The sequence below is a fragment of the Sander lucioperca genome, chromosome 17 (assembly GCF_008315115.2).
Source record: "Sander lucioperca isolate FBNREF2018 chromosome 17, SLUC_FBN_1.2, whole genome shotgun sequence".
Taxonomy (NCBI): Eukaryota; Metazoa; Chordata; class Actinopteri; order Perciformes; family Percidae; genus Sander; species Sander lucioperca.
Window position 1 is genome coordinate 26424144 of NC_050189.1, and position 24727 is coordinate 26448870.

General features: G+C 40.5%; 1 protein-coding gene across 2 annotated transcripts in view; it reads right to left on the minus strand.

The window, feature by feature from the left end:
* The window catches only part of cpt1cb (carnitine palmitoyltransferase 1Cb), a 56661-nt gene that overhangs the window by 29232 nt on the left and 2702 nt on the right, over positions 1-24727 (minus strand). Inside the window, exons 1-8 of one of the 2 annotated variants that reach the window (XM_031303764.2) lie at positions 24548-24566; positions 17198-17340; positions 11541-11680; positions 8348-8513; positions 8023-8124; positions 5676-5813; positions 5086-5163; positions 1996-2103 (exon numbers count right to left, since the gene is read on the minus strand). In XM_031303764.2, coding sequence (XP_031159624.1) covers positions 1996-2103; positions 5086-5163; positions 5676-5813; positions 8023-8124; positions 8348-8513; positions 11541-11680; positions 17198-17338 — 873 coding nt within the window. In that variant the 5' untranslated portion in view covers positions 17339-17340; positions 24548-24566. Of the gene's footprint in view, positions 1-1995; positions 2104-5085; positions 5164-5675; positions 5814-8022; positions 8125-8347; positions 8514-11540; positions 11681-17197; positions 17341-24547; positions 24567-24727 lie in introns of those variants that run through there. The other variant, XM_031303763.2, reaches the window with a different exon arrangement.

Here is a 24727-nt window from a genome sequence, read left to right on the forward strand (position 1 = left end):
TGATGGGTCTAAGGAGTAGAGCAGCGAATAGGAATGAGAGAGAAAATGTCTTGTGTCTTTTCGATTCAGTATAAATAAATCTATATCACCGAGAGAGGGAGTGCCTGTGTGGAGATTTTTCACCTTTGACAGAACAAAGCTACGGAGTTGAAGATACCCGTAAAAGTGTTCAGATGCAATGTTGTATTTTTGTTGAAGTTGTTGAAAGGATATCAGTGTATTACCCTGGTATACATCCCAAATAAGCCTGATGCCTTTCTTATGCCAACTATCAAACACACTATTATTAATTCCTGGGGCGAACTATTATTAGTATTTCTTATTGTAAGACTCTCGTTGGCAGCAGAGCAGACAGTTGTTTAAGCGGTTACGTTTTTGCTATTTCTTATAATGTTAAATGCAAGGTATCAACATTAGCTTCTTTTTGATGGATGCTTTAGGAATATAAATTGTATTGCATTCATGCCAATAAAACATGTTGAAATCTAATTATAAAAAGGGAAGGAATCTCTGTTAGTCTGTAATTCAAATACCTCCGAGGACCGTTCACTACTTCATACATGGTGGATGCATTGCTGGGAACCCAAGGGAGGAAAGTGTCGAATGTGGTGAAATTTGGCCAGATGGTGGCACTATAACAACAAGCTTTAGGTTTTGGCCTTAACTTTTAAACCATAAACCTTAAAACAAAATAGTTTTTTCCTGGATTCTGTCAGACCAGACGTGTGTATCCATATAAGCCAAGCCCATTTACAGCGTGATGGATTTTCTGCCATTTCGCATTGTGTTCAAATCTGTTATTTCGCTGCTCCTCCTACAAATTTTGAGCAATATTCTTTTATGTGACAATATTTTCCCTTTGCTCTGTGGACGTGTATGTGTATATATATATATATGTGTGTGTGTGTGTGTGTGTGTGTGTGTGTGTGTGTGTGTGTGTGTGTGTGTGTGTGTGTGTGTGTGTGAGAGAGAGAGTAAATGGACAGATAAGTCATATTTCCTCAAGAGATCAGACTTCCAAACTTGAAATGGGCTTTTTTGCTCACTTGTAAAAAAGCTTGTCTCCTAACTGACCGTATCCAGTGATTTAAGCACTGGAAACCAATAGCCCTTCCTAGCCCACACGCTCTAATGTTTACCACACATCAAGATAGATTAGTTAGATAATAAAAACATTACAGCTACACCGTCTCGTTCCAGACCCCTTGCAAACACACCATCCTTCACACAATGCGCACACAATTTAGCCCCACATCCGTCATGTCATTAAAACCTCCTTCTTTCACCTCCGCAACATCGCCAAAATCAGACCCTCTCTCACACCCCCCGCTGCTGAAAGAATCATTCACGCCTTCATCTCCCCCGACTGGACTACTGCAACTCACTTCTCCTCGGCATCAGCTCTACCAACATCAACCGACTCCAACTGGTCCAGAACTCAGCCACCCGACTCATCACCCGCTCCTAATCCTGGCACCACATCACTCCAGTCCTAAAACAACTCCACTGGCTTCCTATCTCCCACCGGATCACCTACAAAATCCTGGTCCTCACCTACAAAGCCCTCCACCATCTGGCCCCCTCATACCTCACTGACCTCCTCTCCCCGTACCAACCCTCACGGTCCCTCAGATCCACCTCAGCTGGTCTCCTCTGTATCCAAAAGTCCAACCTCCGCAGTTTTGGGGACAGAGCCTTCTCCAGAGCAGCTCCCAGGCTCGGGAACTCCCTCCCCCAAGAGATCCGCACTTCTGAGTCCCTCTCCATCTTCCAGTCCCGCCTCAAGACCAATCTCTTCACCTCTGCCTATCCGTAGCCCTCCGCCCCCTCCCCTTTTCATCTGTGCCTGAATCTTGTTTTGTTCTGTTTTTGTAATCTACCTCCCCTGTAAAGCGACTTTGAGTCTTTGAAAAGCGCGACATAAATTAAATTTATTATTATCATTATTATCATTATTATCATTATTATTATTATTACAATTCAAAACATTCTTACCGGTTTGAGTTCTTCCCGGTTGACCTTTCGGCGGTAGAGCAGCAGGGCAGTGATGGTGTTGCCTGCCCTGGCTGCCTGCAGCGCTGTCGGGGTCACGTACAGAAAGTCCTGGCACACAGAACATCAGGATTAAAACAAAACTAGGCTCTCAAGAGCTATGCTTTTAAAGACATGAGAACAGATGGAGGAAGTGTGAAAAGTTATACAAGTCTCTAATCTAACTAGAAAATGCATTTCCTGCAGAAAATGCGCGGGAATGCTGAATAGCTAAATTGTTAAAGCTAAACTGGATGAATAGCTTAAATCCGTAAGAAGAAGTTGAAGTAGTGAGAATAGTTGGAAAAGTATGAATGGTTTTAATTAAATTGAATCGAATTTCATATCATAGTACCACTAATGTACAAAAGATGTGAAATAATTAAAGTTTTTTTGAAACGCTTATGCTAAAGCTAAACTGGATTGCTGGTTAAATTGTGTAAGAAATAGGTGAAGTTGTAAGAAATGTGTCAATGAGTCATGAAGACCTTGTCTTAAAATAGTCGAAAATCAATATTAGAGTAACCTACTTGTCCAGCTGCTGCAATAAATATGCAGAGGAGGAGAAATCAGAATGTAATCACTGCGGAACCATCGTCTCAAAATCTGTCTGTCTGTCTGTCTGTCTGTCTGTGTCACCGAGTTAGTGTGTGTGTGTGTGTGTGTGTGTGTGTGTGTGTGTGTGTGTGTGTGTGTGTGTGTGTGTGTGTGTGTGTGTGTGTGTGTGTGTGTGTGCGCTGAATAGCTAAAATGCTAAAGCTAAACTGGATTAATAGTTGAAGTAGTGAGAATAGTTGGAAAAGTATGAATGGACATGAAATTCCTTAAAAAGTTGCATAACACCACTAATGTATAAAAGATGTGGAATATTTAAAGTTTTTTTTTTTTTTTTTTGAAAAGCTGACGCTAAACTGAATTGTTGGCTTGAAAAGTTCGACGATGCCAAACGATGTAGAACATTGTGGGGTCTGAAGTTATTTTCCAACTGAAATTATGAATAAGTATGGAACACTTACAAATGGTGTGAGAAACATACGTAGATGAAAATGCAGAAATATGAAGAAAAAAATTGTTTGAAAAATCTCAAATGGATTGCACTGCACTGCTGAAAAACTTGGAAAATTAAATGAAAAGAGAAAGAGAGAAAGAAAAGTGAAAGAGAGAAGAAAAGAGAAAACGAGAAAGAGAGGAAGAAAAGACAGACAATATATAATAATTTTCCTGTCTGGGGAAAAGTGCTGTGTCATGCTATAAAGATTATTACAACATTACATGTCATTTAGCTGACGCTTTAATCCAAAGAGACTTCCAATTGCTATATATATCAGAGGTAACACACCTCTGGAGCAACTAGGGGTTAAGTGTCTTGCTCAGGGACACATTGGTTGATGTATCGCAGTGGGAATCAAACCCAGAATCCGATCTGAACCCGAATCGAAACACTGTTGGCGAGGGAGCAAGGAAATAAGGGAGGATTGTTATAAAATTATCTAATCATAAACAAGAAGAAATAAGGAAGGATTGTTATAAAAGTATCTAATCTAATCATAAACAAGAAGAAATGAGGGAGGATTGTTATAAAAGTATCTAATCTAATCATAAACAAGAAGAAATGAAGGATTGTTATAAAAGTATCTAATCATAAACAAGAAGAAATGAAGGATTGTTATAAAAGTATCTAATCATAAACAAGAAGAAATGAGGGAGGATTGTTATAAAAGTATCTAATCATAAACAAGAAGAAATGAGGGAGGATTGTTATAAAAGTATCTAATCTAATCATAAACAAGAAGAAATAAGGGAGGATTGTTATAAAAGTATCTAATCTAATCATAAACAAGAAGAAATGAAGGATTGTTATAAAAGTATCTAATCATAAACAAGAAGAAATGAGGGAGGATTGTTATAAAAGTATCTAATCATAAACAAGAAGAAATGAGGGAGGATTGTTATAAAAGTATCTAATCTAATCATAAACAAGAAGAAATAAGGGAGGATTGTTATAAAAGTATCTAATCTAATCATAAACAAGAAGAAATGAAGGACTGTTATAAAAGTATCTAATCATAAACAAGAAGAAATGAGGGAGGATTGTTATAAAAGTATCTAATCATAAACAAGAAGAAATGAGGGAGGATTGTTAGGGGAGCTACAGTAAGCTACAAATAGTTCAAAGCTTCCATCATAACTTGACCAGATTCCAGTGGTGGCTGCGTAGGGTTGTTTGGGACTCGTGTGACCCAAACTATAGTGGCATGACTAGGGGAGGCTACGCATCTATAGTTAGCTCTGTGTATTTTGGCCGCTTTTGTATTTTTAAACATTAGTATTTTCAAGGTTAAGTATTTTTCAGGTCACAGAAACCACTGAGAGTGAATCTTTGGTCTGACTCTGTTTTTGGATGTTATTATCAAGTTGTTGTTGATGACTTGGGGTAGTGCTCTGCACAGATCTAACACCTACCCGGCAGTCTGCTCTTATCCCAGCTCTGTAAAGCTCTGTGTGCTGCCGGCACGGAAGTCCATGGGGATCGCCGGTAGATAACCTTATATCTTAAGGTTCACAAAATGCACCCGAAAATCCAAACACATATGGCGGAGAAAAGTGCGCCCTTAGGCACACAGACAAAGGCTGTAAGCAGCGCTTTTTCATTAGCCATCGCACGTTTCTGTAATAATAATAGATTTATGTGGGAGTTTCAACAACACTACTTTTCTCACTGTGGTAACAAAATAAAAACAATTTGCTCTCCTGTTTGTTGCACAAAAAAGGGATGCACGAACCTGTATAAACTGGGCACTGTAGCAGCAATCTAACAGCACTGTACTTCCTTATTGTTGTTCTATAAGTGTAGGCTAATCTATTGTCTACATTTATTGGTACATTTTTTACCACAATAAGGAAGTACAGGTGGTTTTAGTGAGAAACTGAAGGACAGTAATAAGGAAAGATGACAAAGAAAGAACAGCAAGAACAAAAGTAATGAAAACAAAAGATGCTTTCATCCATTTTAACTCAACTAAGCTTTAAGACTGTGAAAAGGCAGCTGGTTACCATGCCATAGTAGTTACTGTTGACCATAATGGGACCTCGGCTCCTCAAGTAGATGTATTCCTCCCACCAGTCGCTCACCTAGAACCACAACAGGACATCAAGAAAAACAAAACAATTCCCTTCCTGTACACTGAGAACTAGTACTTTGTACAGTGTTTAAAGTATCAAATATCAAATCACTGATTATGGAGAAAGTTAAGGGGCTGGGTATTAGGCAGAATGTGGACAACTGTAGACAAAAGCAAAATGTCAGAATAATAGTAGATTACTTTCATTATCAATAATTGTGCCATTTTATTTTCATGATTAAAATCGCTTGGTCTATGAAATGTCAGGAAAAAGTGAGAATGGCATTTGCATGTTCGCGAAGGTGACTTCACAGTCCAGATTCAAAGATATTCAGTTTGCTACAATAACAGACTGAGAAAACTAGACGCTGGAATTTATGTTGGAGAATTAGTGGCATACTGACAAAAGAATGTATTCAAACCTTCCACTGTTAAAATAGCTGCCCAACCATTTCATGTCGATCCACTAATTGATCATTCGACTAATGGTTTCAGCTCGAGTGTGTGACTGAGTACACTTACATAGTTGGTGGCCCACAGAGCTTTGAGTTTCAGGTAGCGTTGCAGGCGGTTCCCCAGGTTAGACTCAAACTGATTGGCCAGTTCAGTCATCCGCTTATACCCTGGATCAGTCAACAGAGGGCGCACCGACTCCAGGTACTGAGAGAGAGACAGAATGAGTCCAAAGCTGGTACTGAAATCATTATCAATTTCTGATCTGCTGCTATTTCATTTCTTCATTTAGACCAGAGATCTTCGACAGGGGCCCCGGGGCCCCTAAGAGTTACTTCAGGGGGGCCACCAAATTATTATAAGTTGTTCATTACAGACAAATACTTTGCACATCTATAACATGAGACAGGTGCGTCGGAGGGGCATAAGCAAGTCAAAAGTTGCAAAGAAACTCCTGCACACTGTCTAAGTCCCTATCTCTGAATCTCTTCAAAGAAAGCTTACATTTAGGGAGTGAGGAGTTGCAGCGTCCGCCTAGACCAGCTGAGAAGGGTGTGTAGCCACAGTCAACGGCGCGCCCCCTCCCTATAGACCTTTTCACAGATGTAAACATAAACATTCTAAATGGACCCAAGTTGATTTCCTGTTGCAGTATATGTGAATGGCATCAACTGACAGGAAGTTAACAAGGGGCCAGGTTGTTGCCTAGCAATGGAATTCCATTGAAAAGGTCTATCTCTGCAACTCTTAGTTATGCTGTTATAGTTTTAGACTGCCGGGGGACTGCCTTTGACACACTGAGCTCCTCTCTCCTCTCTCTTTTCATATGTGGTCAAATGCTTGTACTGCGTATTTATTGTGACTATAATTTGCCACTGTTCATCACACCCCCAACCGGCACCGGCAGACAACCCCCCACCAAGAGCCTGGGTCTGTCCGAGGTTTCTCCCTAAAAGGGAGTTTTTCCTCGCCACTGTCGCACTTAATGATTGCTCTTATGGGAATTACTGGAATTGTTGGGTCTTTGTAAATTATAGAGTGTGGTCTGGACCTACTCTATCTGTAAAGTGTCTCGAGATAACTCTTGTTATGATTTGATACTATAAATACAATTGAATTGAATTAACTTGCAAAAAATAAATGTATTAGTAGGCAATGTTTCGGTACTAGAAAATTAATGAAGGGAGTTTCTTTGCAACTTTTTAAAGTTTTTTCAAAAATTAAAACATACTGTATATCCAACACGTTAGCAAATGTAAATCAGCCTATTTGTGAAAAAAAAAACATTGATAATAGACTTACTGGCCTATAGGAAAGTTAGTCACTAAAGCCACTTTCCGCTTTTTTCATAACCTAGGTCAACGAGGGTCGGGTTTCCGGTACAGACAGACAGAACAACGGGACAATTTAAAAAAATTTCGCCATCTTATTCATCACTAAATTCACTTCTGACAACAGCGAGCAGTTAGGCGAGAAATTAACTGTTTAGATTTCTAATATAGGCAGTCTTGCGCAAATTGATGCCGAATTGACAATTTGAGTTGAGAAGCTCCATGAAGTGAGGCGACAGCCAGCAGGCGCCTGCTCCGGCCACTAGCTCGTCGCTTGGCCAGATATGCTCAGACACCCCGCTGTGAGCTGGAGATCGCTCAGACCGCTCTCGTAAATAAGAGGCTTTTATTTCACCGGTTCGATTGTTTAAATATCACAACACATGTCCATCATAAGATTAATGGGAACCTGTGGTTAACTGTCTTTTCGGAGTTAAACTCCACCACACACCCACACCCACCCCCACCCACACACACACACCCCAGATGCGGGGGAGAGAGAGATACCCATTTCTCTTCAGGAGACTTGTTTAAATTATAACAAATATGCTATATACATTAGATTTAGTATTTAGTTCATTCTTTATTTTCTTAATTTGTTTTCTGATTTTAATGCTATAAAGACTGTTGCCGTGCTTGCGTCACTCCCTAACCCCTCCTATAGTCCCTATGGCCACTTGGCCAGTGTGAATGCAATCGGAAAAAACGGTTTTGGGGGAGAGTAGTTAGTAGATCTGTTTAGAAGTGGACTTTTCCTATAACTACATTCCTGTAACTACTTGGTCAGAGTGGCTTAAGGTAGCCATCCACAGATCCAGTTCATACCAAGAATTTACTGTGCCACATGTATAGCTAACATGTATGTTAGGCTGCCCACATGTTATCGTAGGCCCAGTTTAATAACTGCAACTTAATTTTATACAATATATGTAGTAGGGGGTCCATGTTGAAGACCCCTGATTTAGACCATTAAATATTATACACTATATACGCAGATACTGTATACAAGTGTGTGCCCATGAATATGTTTTAGCATGTGTAGAGGATGAATATGTTTTAGCATGTGTACAGGTGTGTCCGCTCACCCTACTCAGTGTTTCTTTGATGGCAGGAACGGGCAAGATAGGCAGAGAGGTTTGATAGCTGTACAGCAGAGGCTTCCTGCTTGATAATAACCTCAGCAGAGTCTGAGAGAAACAGAGAAAAACAGAGGTTTGTGACATTTTTAGAAACACTTGTATAGAAGGAGCCACAATTTCAACATACTGTACTGGAATTAAAAGCAAGACGTTAGATACCATGCGGTTACAATAAGCGCTACACAAAACACAATTTTGTGTCCACGAACCAAAAACATCTGCAGAGCAGCCACAGGGTGGCGCTGTGATAACAAGTAGAAGCATGGCTTACCACCCAGACTTTTGTGGTGTTGGAAACTCGGCCGTGCTGCTCAAACATCCATTGGTGGTAGGAGAGAAGCAGTTTGAGGCAGAACCTGAGCGCGAGGATGAGGGAGAGCCACAGCAGAGTGCTAAAGACCAGCACAGACAGCATGGTCTGCCCCTCGGCACTAAGACTGGACAGAAGGGGGGAGATAGAACAGTTACTGGCTATGTAAATACAACAGCATGTCTGTCAGTGTAAACATTTTTAACACATCCTGAGGCATTTTTTTTTTTATTTGACCTGGAGATTAAATCAGGAGCAACATAACCAAACAAAACACAAAACACAATCGAAAAACTAACTGTTTTCTGACTGAAGGTAGCTAGAGTTAAACTAATTGTCAGGCACAAGAGGTCCAATTGTGGTATGGTAAGCTCATGTGAAGTACAAAAACACTAAGAATGAAAACAGTAGTATGTTACACAATTCATTAGCTTAACAGATACTACTGTAATCTGTCTAAATTTATGCACCTTTACAGCCAGCAGACGGCAGATAATTCACAATGCACGTGGTAATAAGACCAAAACTGGTGCAGGGACAGCAATCGGTTATGGTAATGAATGCAACTTATACTGTATATTTAATGATTTAGTAAGAAGTAAGAATTAAGTAAGTAAGAATGACCCTTTTTTTCTTGTTAATTAGTGCTATCGCAGTGGGAGGGGGGAAAAAAAACTTAAAGCAGAGGTTTTGAAGTGAAGGTAACAGCTGGTATTCAGAACACAGGATGTGAGGAAACACAAGTAAACACTATGAAAGTGCAACAGCAACATCTGCTGGACCAATGAGGAAGAGATGTGGTTTTTTTTCCCCTTTCATAATCACACAAAGCAGGAATAAGAAAAGACAAATGTAGAAACCTGAGTATAATGTATAATGTGGTTTGAACGGCAGAACATAATGAGACGCAAAAAAAATATTCAGATAAGTGCATGTAGAATGTATTAGGTTAGGTCTGGGCAATATATCGATATCGTGACATGAGACTACATAATATATCGTCTTAGCTTTTGGATTTTGTAATATCGATATATGGTGTGGTCTTTTCCTCATTTTACAGGCTGCATTACAGTAAAGTGATGTCATTTTAGGAACTTACCAGACTGTTCTAGCTGTTCCATCATTTGCCTTTACCCACTTAGTCATTACATCCACATTATTGATGATTATTCATCTAAAATCTAATTGTAAAAAGTATTTTGTCAAAGCACCAATAGTCAACCCGACAATATTGTCACTATATCGACATATTTGGTCAATAATATCCCGATATCTGATTTTCTCCATATTGCGTAGCCCTATGTTAGGCATTAGATTTTCCTTTTATAGTGGCAATGGTATATATCCATGAACAGAAGCCACCAACATGCTAATATTAATTTAGATATGGAACGTCGCATGTCTAGTTGTCAAGTTAGTTCTCACCCTGGCCACCATGCCCTTGGGGAGACGCTACAGGTCTATCAGAACAACATCCACCAGACTAATCAACAGTTTCTTTCCAAAGGCCATCCAGACACATAATGACTCCGTTCCCCTATTTTTCACATTATTATTAGTGTTTTTACAATTCATTTTACTGATCTGTGCAATATACTGCATTTATTACCACAACTACCTGCCCTTGTTTTATGATGAATGTTGGCTGTTGAATGAATGTTGTTCTTACGTCATAGATGGATGTCAGTGTTTCCCCTAGCTTTAGAAAAGATTTAGGTTCCCGTATTTGAAGGGGGGTTTAGGGGTCGTCACTCAAGAAAAGGTTTTTCAATTTAACAAAAGAAGAAAGAAGCAGTGATTATTACCATATCTGTGTCTCAAGCATTGGAAAAGCTAGAGCGGATAATAAATAAATAACACTCCAAAAATCTAAAGCTGAGTGTGTCCTTAAACAGCAACGTGACACAGATAAAATGCCAGTTTACAGTCTTCCTCACCTCCATCCTGTCCATTTTTCTTTCATCTAGTCCCATACGGTGTTGCTTGTACTTCACGTTTGAGAATGATTATCATCAAGGTGGAATGTAGCCGGCGTGTGTGCGAGGTAGAGATTGAGTCAGCGGTGTTGTAAGTATTTAAGGCTACAGTGAGTAAATAGACTGGTAGGAAAGTAGGGGAGAGTTCAAGTGCAGGTACCACACCCACACTACTAAAGAATGACTCAGTTTTATGTGCTCAGAGGTAATGTCTGTTTAGATTAGTCATTCCTTGTTCCACTTGCATGTTACTAGTATTTGACAGACTGGACTTGTGAAGCTTTCGCTTTTAGCTGCCAGCACTTTCAAGTATAACTCAAACAATACTGGATTTTTGAGGCAGATATCGATAGATATTTGGGAGTTAAAAAAAAATAAAATAAATAATCAGAAAAAAAAAAATATATATATATCTGCTGATATATATTTTTTCAAATATGTGCAGATTTGTTTTTTCGTTTGTGACCAAGAGAAGTGGGACATTTTACACTGGAAAAATAAACTCGCCAGCGCTCTCTGGTAGACAAACTGCAATTTCTGGTTAATGTTTAGCAATATATCCACATCTATTAGATAATAACAGTGTGATGATATAAGTATGATACAATAGAAAGAGTGAACAATTATGCGTTTCCCACTCACCCTATCTGCATCCATCACAGCATCATGGCATATGAATGCCAGAGAAGCAGATGGCAATCGTAATTGCAAAAAATAATGTAACTTTGAGAGCTTCACAAAATATCAAAACAATCAGTCAGTTATTAATGTTTGAAATTATATATGGGAATATGAGAATCTTAAAGTCGTAATTTCTATAGACAGAACACTAGTCATCCTTGTCATCGTTCCTTGTGTACTTACATACTTAAAGAAAATGAAAAAACTGGCCAGCCACTTGCAGTGCAACAGGAAAAGACAACACTCATACAGACGTACGTAACAGAACAGAATATGTAGACTAAAATTAAAATCACCTCTAAACTGGAGTTATGAAGTTGCCGCAAGGTTATTACGTTAAGATGCTGCTGTAGACATTCCCACTCCCAGGTGATTGTAAAACGGTGTCTCGCCCGCAATGTGTGCCACAGAAGAGTGACATTAAAACGCATGGATCACCAACTTCCTATCCTCCATCTAAAGAAGGTACATATAGAGGTTCCTGTGTTTCTGTGTACCTTAGTGGCAGGTGTTGCTGTATCTTGGTGATGAGCCCCATGCTGGGATCCGAGCGCATGTACATGGTGGCCAGGATCGCTATGACGACAAAGAGCCATGAGGAAGGGCTGGCAGGGTACACTCCCTTGATCACCCTGTTCTGTTGGCAAAAGAAGAAACAAAAGGAGGCATTGGGATCAGTGAAACATTCCTACTCTTTTACAATGAGCAAAACAGCTGAGAACAGAGGTTCCTTTTAGAAACAATGGTGAGGTTTTTCTTCTAGTTCAGAGTGAACATTTGAAAAACTGATGCTCCCTTTGCATTTCCCCTCACGTGGATTTAACGTTTTGTCCAAAACATATGACAACGTGACATACATGTTCTTTATCCACTTGATCCGACATTGTGTGTATTATTGACTCAATTCTTCAAAACCAAAATGTTTTACCAGCTATGCCATCTCCTCAAATACCGTACATTCCCTGAAAGGTAAACATGGCTCAGTGGTATCTTTATAACCTTTCAAATCTTGACTGGAAAGTTTTCTGTGTGGGTATGAACAATATCTGGCCTCACAACATTCACTTGCATGGACTGGCAGGATAAGTAAAGAGAGAGACTTGTTTTTGAGCGCAACACACATACTCCATGTCTATGTCATCCCAGCAGGGGCAAAATTGCATGTCAGTACATGTTAGGAAAGGCTCTTTATTGCCAAACTATACAGATGGGAATGTACTCCCTCCCTGTAATAAGGCTTTCTACGTGTAGCTCCCTTTTGCAAACAAATAACACCCCTACACACCTTCTCCAGGGGTGTAAGGATAGCAAGTTGTTGTATGTGCTATGTAAATAAAAGTAAGGGTAAAGGGTTGTGCAATGAATCAAATTTTCATTGTGATTTCGGCTCCGAACGATCACAAAAACATAGTATTCGAGAAAGACTGCTATTTTACACATTGTGTTTAGAATGATACGCACTTTCAACCCTCCTGAAGGCTAAACTCACTCAGCCAATAGTCAGCGAGGTCCTGTTTGTGGTATCTGGTGGCATTTAACAATCAGCGCGGGTGAAGATGATGGGGGGAGAGAAGCAGCGTTTGGTGAGCAAGAAGGGGAGAGCAAATTCCGTTGTAACCGTTTCTTTAAGTTCAATAAATTTCAACAAGTAATTGGGTTTAATAACTGATTTCATATACCAAAGCAGCCCTAGTCGTACAGTACCAAATATGCATATTGAAATAATTACATTTCTAATAGCTTAATCTTCTGTTAACAAATACCATTGTGTCTGAGATAGAAGTAGCAATATGTTTCTGTGTGTCAGGTTACCAAACAAATATCACAGACAGCTGTTTTAAGTTTAATTTGTCCTTTCACCTAATCATGACCATGACTCAGTATAACCACTCGCATATAAGCATATAAATTTAAAAAAAAAAAAAAAAGTTTGGTTCCAGTTGAGGTCATGGGTCGGTAGGGAATTTATTTTATTTTTTTCCCAGTAGCAGCAAGGGATAGGTAGGACATTTTGTATTTTATTTTCCTTTACATTAGCGATGGATACTCATTTTTTTATTTTTTCATAACAGAGCCTACCTGTACTACATGTACTCTACCACCTTACACACACACACACACACACACACACAGTGTTAGGAAGGTTACTTTGGAAACGTAATTGCTTACTGTTACCCATTATAACTGTGGTTTGGATTACTTTATCAATGCAAAGCAATTTCCTTTTAATTTGATTAGTAACTCATTGAATTACACATTTTACCTCAGTAATACAACTAAATACAATTACATTCATTTTGTAATTTAATAACAGAATTTCATTACACGTAACTAGTCACTCCTCAACCCTGCATACATTTTGTTCCAAAATATAGATCACTCTTTAAGAGAACAAATATTTCTATTAATTCCACAATTGACAAGAATTGTTTTCTTGATTTACAATAAGTAATAAGTAAAAAGTATGCTTGCATGCTTTTAAACACACATGATATCCAGTGTTGGGGGTAACTCCTTACGAAGTAGTGCCATATAATCACATTTGGCTGTAACTGAGTAATGTAACACATTCATGTTACTGTTACTGTTGTGTTGTGAGTTGAAGGTGTGTTTAAGCCCTTTATGAGCTATATGCCAGGCTCTTGCTGTGTTGCGCTACAGTAATGTAATGAGTAACTATCCATAGAGAATAACAAGTAAGGTAATGCATTATGTTTTTTTATTTAAAGTGAATAATGTGTATTACACGTTCTTGAGTAGTGACCCCAACACTGAGGATATCAAATATCAGTAGCATAATACCATCAAGAGATGGTTTTCAAAATAAAAGACTGTCTGTTAACTTACTTGTAGATGCCTTTTGAAATTTGAAGTAGCCTTGATGGAGCCACAGACTGGAGCACTGCAGTGCTTGCAATGGCTTTGTGGTTTCCAGGTGTTCGTGTTGGAATTGGTTCTTCAAAATGAACTAGTACAGATGACCTTTTAGGCCTGCTATTAATTTCCATGTCACTGTTATTACAGGTGTCTATAAACGTTTGTAATCTGAAGTTGTAAGGGGCTTCTGAAACTTAAAAAGTCCAGTGTTGACCATCAAATTGTGTAGAAAAGAAGCTTTCAAACAAATGTCCACCTCACATTGTTTGGCAACCATTTTAAATACTTGGTTAAAGTAAAGCATTCTGGGAAATGGAGTCATGTTCCATCATGTTCCACAAAATGACAGTTACAATAAATCAAACTTAATTATTTGTTCTGTGACTAGAGCTTTTAACATTCACTGCTGGGGGAAAACATTTCCTGTTAAAGTAATCTGTACAAGTAGTTCAAACTAATAGCATTTATAGAATATGTAATGCAATCATATCTGACATACACTGTAAAGCTTCATTGTTAAACACTTCACTTAAATTATGTATATGAATTTCTTTTAATTTTTATTGAATTGCAATTCTGCTTCCTTTAATTCAAATTGTAATTCTAGATCCTGTTTTTGACATCAATTCAAATTCATTCAGTCATTCTCAATTCAATTCTGAATTGTGCACAAGCCTGGTAAACACGCCTCTCTGTCCGGTACCGGGGGGTTAGCGGTTAAACTGAGCGGAGGACAAAGCCCAAGCTAACAGGCTAACGGCTTATTAGCTAGCCAAACACCGAGCGGTAACATCTGCAAAGATTGCATCTGTGAGCGCATTAATCAGCCGCCGGACTCTGACATCTGTTGATCCGTGCAGAACTTCACTGTGAGCGGTTTAGAGACAATGTGACCGGCAGGTAACGTTAAAGGTTATCTGCTACTGTAGCAGAGCTGCAAGTAAGCGCTGAACTGAGCTGTGTGTTGTCAGTGTTAAACACTGCTACAGGTATTGATGCACGACTGATGACTAATTATAGTTTGCCTCAAACTTTTGATTTGTGTATTTATTTAATTTGTATCATTTCTTCCCCAAGGTCATAAAATAAATTTGGGTCACACATATATTGACAGGGTCGGTCGGAAACCAACAAAAATGTTTATGCCCTACCCCCTATTTCCACCAAGCGCGTCTGCGCTACATTCCGGAGGCGCCGCGGCCATCGCAAGCAATCATGACTTTTAAAGTCAATGCTTCCACCAGCCGCGTCCCAGAAACGTGCATTAAGCGGCTCTCCGCTCCGTTAAAGTGCCCATATTATGAAAAAATCACTTTTTCTGGGATTTGGGGTGTTATGTTGTGTCTCTGGTGCTTCCACACACATACAAACTTTGAAAAAAATCCATCCATGCTGTTTAGAGTGAGATACAGTTTCTGAATGTGTCCTGCCTTCAGTCTCTGGGTGAGCTGGTCAAAATCAGCACGGCTTGTGACGTCACAAGCCGAAACGAGCAGGCTAACCGCAACCATTAGCTCGTAGCATTAGCATGCTAACGCTAGCATGCTAACGCTAGCATGCTACCTCGTTCTCAATAGCAAAGCACTGCTACAATACACACAAGTTCACCATAATCTACAAAAGAACTACTTACATGTGCGCCCTCATTTAGAAGTCTCCCAGCTAATCCTGCCTTGTAACTGACCAAAGTTGTAGAAACAGCCTCTCTTTTACTGTCTATGGAGCTAGCTAGCTGACATGATCTACATCTGAGCTAATGCACATGTGCAAGTGCAATCAAAGATAGTACAGAAGAAGAAGAAGAAAAGAGGTCTCACTCTGTAGCTAAAACAGAGACCAGCTGAAAAGAGGATCTGCAGCAGTGAGAGAGAGCGGTGCAGTACAACAAAAATATGGTGTTTTTTGAAAATTAAACCATGTAAACCTATTCTGGTACAACCTTAAAGTGCCCATATTATGAAAAAATCACTTTTTCTGGGATTTGGGGTGTTATGTTGTGTCTCTGGTGCTTCCACACACATACAAACTTTGAAAAAAATCCATCCATGCTGTTTAGAGTGAGATACGGTTTCTGAATGTGTCCTGCCTTCAGTCTCTGGGTGAGCTGTTCAAAATCGGCACGGCTTGTGACGTCACAAGCCGAAACGAGCAGGCTAACCGCAACCATTAGCTCGTAGCGTTAGCATGCTAACGCTAATGCTAACGCTAGCATGCTAACGCTAGCAAGTTACTTCGTTCTCAGTAGCAAAGCACTGCTACAACACACACAAGTTCACCATAATCTACAAAAGAACTACTTACATGTGCGCCCTCATTTAGAAGTCTCCCAGCTAATCCTGCCTTGTAACTGACCGAAGTCAGCCTTTCTTTTACTGTCTATGGAGCTAGCTAGCTGACATGATCTACATCTGAGCTACTGGGCATGTGCAGTGCAATCAAAGATAGTACAGAAGAAGAACAAGAAAAGAGGTCTCACTCTGTAGCTAAAACAGAGACCAGCTGAAAAGAGGATCTGCAGCAGTGAGAGAGAGCGGTGCAGTACAACAAAAATATGGTGTTTTTTGAAAATTAAACCATGTAAACCTATTCTGGTACAACCTTAAAATACAATTATGAACCTGAAAATGAGCATAATATGGCTGCTTTAAAATACAATTATGAACCTGAAAATGAGCATAATATGGCTGCTTTAAAGATACGCGCCAGGTCTATTTTCATGTGAGCAGCGGGGCGCTTGGACAGCTGGGCAGGAAGTGAAACAGCGAGAGCCAAAAGCCCCCCCCCCCCCCCCAATATCGTAAACATCTCCTCTACAACACCACGGACGACAAGGAGGAGGTAGAAAAACATAATAGACATCAGAGATCCTTGTTATGAGGACAATGCCAGAAAAGAGAATGCATGGCGTTTAATGACAGGAGTGCTTGGAGTGGAAGGTAGATTACTAGCTTAATAAACCCGTCATTGTTCTTTCAAGTACTTGAAGAGACAATAGAATATGCGAGTCGGGCAGGCAAGACACTCCGCTTGTGAGACGCTCCCGGTGTGGAATGGCGCGTGGCGGAGGACGGAACAAACCCCAACCACAGAGGGTTACTGTACTTACTGGCTCAGTTTAAACCTAATTATCAAACATCAAATCTTACTAACGTCTACACTAAAAAGTGGTCAAATTAAAGAAAAGATACAGACATTTCTGACGACAGCATAAATATTAAATGCAAGGACAAGAACCGCACACACACAAACACAGACAGCGATTTCCCATCATCCTCACCCTCAGGCGGCTGACTCGTTTCTTCCAGGATCGTACTCCGGACAGGTAGATCTGGTTCAGGGCCTGATAGGACAACTGCAGGTCAATCCCCTCTGGCGTTATGGTAAACTGGAACGCCACTGCCTGGTGGGCCTCAGCCATCGCTATGGAAACACAAGTGAACAAAAATTGTAAACACCAATATCACTCCTTGTATTAAGCAATTATGAAATTGTTTATTAGAGTTAGACAGCAATGTCTACATTCAATTCATCTGCGTTGGGCCAAACAACGCCTCTAAGCTGTGATATAATGACGACATGTGACGGCCTGTCGTGACCTATTGCTTTTATGATGGCCACCAAGTATAGCAATATAAAAGTTACAGTCACATGTTCACAATAAAATAGGCCCTTCTGGGTTGGCTGCCCGCACATACAGAGGCTGTTGCTATGGAACGCAGCGCAGTTGACGTTAGCCTACGCCAACAGCTAGCACAGACCATATCTTTGGCTTAACACTAAAGGAAGGCCCACAGTAACTAGGCCTAATTAAGCGATCGAGACAGCAGTAGACCAGCAATTCTGTTTTCTGATAGGTTAAATTGCTGTTGTTGTCAACAGAGTCTGGTGGCTTTGAAAAGAGCGTATACAACGGCTTCAGTTCCCCAGCAGAAAAGGCCGTCTGACGGCAAGGTAGAGCAGTGGAAATATTTTAAATACAGCGTACACTTAAAGGGATACTTTGCCAATTTTTAACCAGAACTGTGTGATGGCAATGTGTGTGCAGATGAAGCTACCAGCTATCAGTTTGTTAGTCTACCGTTGTCTTTTTTTTCACAGATGCTGAGTGATACTTCTTGTGCAAAGAAATTTGAATCAAAGCTGCAAATGGCTGTACATGGTTATTATATCACAGCTATGAACCAATCAGATTGCTTGATTTGAGCTACCCATTTTATAATGACTTTCGACAAACAACCAGTCTATTTTTTTTGTTTTACATAACTTTACTTAAACCTTACAGCATGAAAATATTGTTTTTTCCACTGGGACTGCTGCATACGTTTTGACAGATTATAAACAGCATTTAATAACCTTTTTATAATTAGTTTTATGACATAACCGGTCTGTGAGAGCTAGATTCATAAGCCAGCAGCTCAGTGTTGTTGCTGTCTCTGTTGTATAAATGCTCTGTGTGACAATACGAGAGTAATTTAATGTGTCAGTGGAATGTTGTTGTCTCGCTGAATCATGCTGCAGCACCATGGATACAGACTGAAAGCTGCTCATGCTACGTTGTGTTATACAGCAGGTTTAATTAGAAGACAAGCAACTTCAACCAAATATTGAAAAGCAAAGCTCCGTCATTTTAAACCTGCTTAGTTCCTAAAAGATCAAACATGTATCATGTATCTAGGAAATATCAGGTGTCCTACATTCAGTATGAATATGTCCTTATAATTCTGATTGGCAGTTGGTTCATCAAGGTTGCCATGACAAACTCCTGCACTTTCATCGTGCGAGGGAATCTGATTCTTCCATTAGGAGAGTGAATGTACTGTGTGGAGGTAAAGGATCACACTTGCATTCCTCTTTGTGGGTTGATTTACTGTGGGAATAGAAAAATACTGTTCAGCTCAGGAAACGCAGTGCTAAATGCAGTCAATGTAATATATAGAGTATTTGCCTGGACAGTCAGTTGTTGAGCAACCATCGGCGTCAGTCTGACATTATGAATAACTTAATACTTATGAGCTACTAGCTGTGGAATCAAACTGGCACCATTTCATCGGTTAACAAGTTACGCCGTCAACAGGACAGCAGAGGTCAACTCTGTTTCAGTACAGTGGGAGAGGGAGAAATCCCTAAATCAATTTAAACTAAACATGTATGTATCTTTGTTTCCCTCTTGAAGAGATTCAAAAGTGATTCAAGCCATTCCTAGCTTCACCAGTTATTTTCACAACACCCGGACATCCAAAAGTCTCAAAAGCTGTGCTTGAAGAGCAAAGGCTTTCATAGGTGCTCTTGATGGCAAGCTAGGAATAGGCCTTTTTCACAGAAACATGTCACAGTAGGAAACGCATCCATTTCAGGGTCCTGGTATTGTGCATGCTGACTCAATGTCACACCGTCATGGCTTACTGATATACTTGAACAAAATGTAATAGAGCCATTGAGTTATTGGTAGGGCTGGGTACGGAATTCAATACTTTTTAGGCACCGACCGAATTGCCTTTAAAGTATCGAGTATCGAAAAATGCCTTGTCATTCAATATCCAATACCCAAGGAGTAAATCTCATCAGAGTCAGTGAGCCAATAAGCATGCAGCATGCTTCTACCAAGATCTAATAATGCTGCTGATTGGCTGTGTAACGTTACATGTCATAAGCTCCTGTCACACTAACCCGACCGTTGGCAGAATAGGCAGTCGGACTCCCCGAGGTCCAAAAAGTGCCTCAGAACACACCAAAGTGACGCCGACTTGAGCTGGTAATACGTCTCCATAACAGCAGGCGGCGCTAATCTGTATTGTCGCCCAAAAAATGAAAAGCTGATTGGACGAATGCGTCACGTGGGTCTGGCTGCTGTCGGATTTTCCAACCGTGCATAATGGCGGCTTGTTCAGAATACGATCTCATATTTTATAAAAGGTAGTTCACTGAAACGTGTTTCTGAAAACATTTTAAGCGAGAAATAGGCCATGCAGTTGCTGAATCGGTCTTCATTTCAGATCGACAAAGGTCAGTTTAAAAGATTTGTCAGCTTTTGAGAGACTCTAGTCACGCTCGTCATTTCCCGAGTTAGCGATCCACAGTCAATCAGATTGGTCATGGAGTCCGACTGCCCGCCCTCCGACGCAACACGTCAGGTCGGCCAAAATGAAGGCCGACGGCTCCTCGGACTGACAACAGCACGGAACACACCGAACTGACTCGAGTCACTGACCTCGTCAGACTGACGGCCGATTATCGGGTTGGTGTGTCACCGCCTGTAGAGACAGGCAGGAAAAACTCTGTTACGCACAGAGACGGCGCTCACGTAGTAGGAGCTGAAACATAAATTAAAAGATTTGTGCCATAATGTGTGATGTTGTCATTTAATTTTTGTTTTATGAAATTGGTATTGGGGAAAAAATATCGTTTAGGAAGCCGTATCGAATCGTATTGGAATTTGGGCCGCTGCAAAGGACTCTGCCTACATGGGGCACACACTCTACTGGGTGAGCTAGAGGCCGCACCAGGTATCGGACATTTTTGAACGAACCCTAGCCCTAGTTATAAGTAACAAAGGGTATTTTCCTAGTATGAAAAGTCAAAATGTCTGCTGTAAAAAAAGGCCTATAAGCTTTGCAGTAACCTCATTAAAGTTTATACAAGGTTACAAGGTTCATCGTTTTGTCATTTTACAACGCAGATTGCACAATGAAATGTAAGTTGTAGCCACCTCATGGTACACACACACGCACGCACGCACAGTTGTGTGAAATTGCAGAGAAAATACAGAGATATACAGAGAAAAGGGGAAGAGATGATTGAGGTCGGCAAACACAGCTAACACACACACAAACATGACCTCAGAGATTATATGTTAACCAGGGTGGGAAATTAGTACCCGCCACCAGCCAATGGCGGGTACTTTTTCAAAGTGGCGGGTGACTTTGCCTTGTATAGCAGCCACAGTGGCGGGTGGATTGTAAAACATTCCTTGTAACGGATTGGACATCTTTTGTCAAAGAATGCTGTTGCTAAGAAACAATGCACAGTGCTTATAGGAGTCGCGTTACGTTACTGCTAATGAATGCCCAACATTTTTCATTGTTCACAGCCGGGGCTTTGACCACGCATATTTCCGTCAACTCCAGACTTTTGTCCAGTAGTTTTCAGCGATCGTCCGTGACACCATGTAGCTGAGCTGAGGTACAGACCAAACGAAAATTATCGGTTAAAAACATGTGGCGACATATCCCCGGTGTTAAGAGGCCTGCTGCGGTGTCAGCATTAGCTATGAATGTACTCCGTTAAGGGCGAAGTAAAGAAAAAGAGAAGGTAGCCTACTTTTTTCAAACAAGTGCCGCATTGACAAAACGTACAGCGCAAGACCATACAAAATATTTCATCACTCATTCATCTGCAACAGCTGTGCATTACTCTGCCTGTTAACAGTACAGGACGCTCTGAGAGCTCTCGACTCAGGCTTTCCTGTCCAGTTCACACGCACACACACTGTCGAACACTGACAAAAGCTTTAGAGAAATTAAACTTTTGGAACTGACAAGATTTTTTTATTTTCCATCTTGAGTTGTCATCTATTTGGCCAGTAAAATTGAGCAGCATAGCAATGACTTAAAGCTCCTTTTTAGTTGGCAGCCATGTGTCTACATTTTGAATTGGTCACAGGAAGTAAAGGAGCAAAAACATACTAAGCCAGAGGTAAAACGGTCATGCTTCTGTATACTCAGTAACAGATTGGTGTGGCAACTGCTGCTGAAGGCTGAATGATAAATATTCTAGAGTTGGGCCAATTTCTGGTTCCACAGGTCCGGTGTATCAACCATCCAACATTATCATTATCTGGAACAGCTTATCCTATTCTGGGTCGCGGGGGGCTGGAGGATATCCCGGCTGACATTGGGCGAGAGGCGGGGTACACCCTGGACAGGTCACAGGGCGGACACAAAGACCCCATTTCCACCTGGTATTAAAATCTGTCCTGAGTGGCCTAGTTCACAAGTGGACAGCTCTAAGTGCAGGTGGGAATGCACCCAGGACACATTGAGGACACCTTGATTGACTCATTCAAAGTATTTCTCATGTCACAGAAATCCTTCCTAGAACTCATTCAAATTAGGGCTGCACGATGTATCATTTCAGCATCAACGTTGCAATGTGCGCGTTTGCAATAGTCACATCGCAACGGGACTATGATTTTGCACCTTAAATTTCTAATTCTGGCTTCAGGGTGTTTGGACAGGAATATTTTAGGCTTGGAACAATGTAAACATTTTCAAACCCGATTGATATTAAGCCAACCTGGTGTATCGAATTTTCCACTAGGTGCCGCACTTCACTCAGCCACTCCGGAATGAGACTGAACAGAGAGCCCATAATGAGAGTGTACTTTTCAGCTCACCTCTTTCATTGTAGGGCTGGGCGATAGAGAAAATCAAACATAACGATATTTATGACCAAATACATCGATGAATAATCACCAATAATGTGGTTACAATAGAGCTCAACAGTGACCGCCCACTTTTTTACAGCTCTGACTCCGGAAGTGTTACGAGATGAATAGTGAGCATAACACATTTGATTCGGCGCAAAAAAAAACATTTTGAAAACGGCAGAAGTACAAGACCGTGTACAGAAACTATCATAGACTTCAATGGTAGAAGCTCGCTCTAGCCGTTCGCAGTTTCGGTAAATGTTTCTATGGTAACAGCGAGTTGGACCAATCAGAGACGTTGCCGTTATGTGTAGTTTTTCTCCAAGGCTGCGGATAAAACATGTTTTTCTTAAAACAAGGTTGATTTCATACGGACTTCTAGCTTCTACAGGAGCAGAAACCTTGTGTTTCACAACCCACGTAGCTCAGGGTCAGTCTACCTCGGATGGCTTAGACATTATGACTGATATTCTAAATCCTTATGGAGAAAATCAATGGGATTTTTACTTCTGGAGTCGGCTGTAGGCGGGACTGTTGAGGTCTATGACTAAGTGGGGTAAGGCAAATAATAAAACAGCTAGTAAGTCTTTCGAAAATGACATCACTTTTCTGTAATGAAGCCTTTAAAACCCGGAAGACAACACTTGTGTCATACGATGATATTACGATATCTAAACATTTTAGAAGATATCTAGCCTCGTACATCGTGTCGTTGGCTTGAAATCTGAAATGTTTCCAATCTGGAGGCACGGTTTCAGTTTTCTTTGCCGTATATCGTCTTGTCACCACAAAAGATGAACTTTCTGCTCTTTCTCCGCTGCACTTGAGCTTTGGAAATGCGCGGGGAAATGTAGCTTGTGTGGATGCCACCGCACTATTTGAGTCAGAAAACAGCGAAGCTATTGAGAAGTTGATTAGTTTAGTTGATTGTCCCCCTGGAGAAATTAGGTTGCAGCGGAAACCACAAGCCATTTTTGTCAACATAAAGACAAGAAAACAAGACAAAAATGACTATAATTCTTTAGACATATAGACTAGGGCTGCAACAACGAATCGATGAAATCGATAAAATTCGATTATTAAAAAAGTTGGCAACGAATTTCATTATCGATTCGTTGTGTCACGCGACACGCCACTCAGTCACGGAGATGAAAGCAATTGAGTTGAGTGCCGTGCGGAGCGAAAGAAAAGAAAAAAAAGAGCAGAGGGGGGGTAGAGGAAATACGGAGAGAGACCGGAGAGACCCTTAACGTTGTTCTGAAACACACGGCAGAGGCAGAGAAATCAGTACAACCTAAGTCATCCAAGGTGTGGGAGCATTTCACACTAAATAAATCAAAAACATGTTAATTGCATGATAAGCAAAAGCGACACGGCATGGCACGGGCGCACCACGGTGACGATTCAGCACCTAAAACGTAAACATGGTGGAGTCCTTGATGAGGAGGAAGGGAGTTCAACAGCAGGGTAAAGTCACTACAGAATCCTACTTTTGTTCCGTTTTGAAGTGAGGAACGTAACGTCCCTCCAGTAGCTCTTCTGGTGCTGGTGTGGTGTTTACTCGTTATCCAGCTTGACCAGCATGACAGTAGTAAAGCAGGCAGGACTAAAGACACGTTTTTATTCACTCGCCTTTTTTGGCCCGTTACATTTTCAATCTGTTGTCATGTATATATTCTGAGCTTTGTCCCATATCAGTTATTGTTGACAAATATATTTGTGTGTGTTGTACTTTTTAATTTCATTTTAAAGTTCTTTTATAGCACTTGGTCATCTTAAGCTGTGTTTAAATGTGGTGTACAAATGAACTTAACTTGCACTTACTACAATGATGGTAATAATTTAATGAATAAACTTCAAGTGAACGTGTGTGTGTGTGTGTGTGTGTGTGTGTGTGTGTGTGTGTGTGTGTGTGTGTGTGTGTGTGTGTGTGTTGTCTGTATCTGCTCTTTGGGTTACTTACCTTTACACAACTATTAACTAAAACAACAAGTATGTATGTAAGTATGTATTGAGTTGATGTAAATTAATGCTTTTTTGTTTTTTTATCCGATTCATCGAAAAAATAATCGACAGATTAATCGATTATTAAAATAATCGTTAGTTGCAGCCCTAATATAGACATCACTATACATAACATAGACCAGGGCACTCAAAAAAAGAAAAAAAACTTGTTACCGTACAGGACCTTCATTAACTAACGTGATCATGCACCACAGGGCGAGATACATGATTACTGCTTCAATGTGGGAAAAGTGCGGCGATAAAAACAGTCACAATCAGTCAGGTAAACATAAAAAACCAACAAGCACATGCCAGCGTGAAACACAGCAGGGCAGCCACTGTGCAGCGTCCCCCCCACAAACTATTAACGCTACTGCC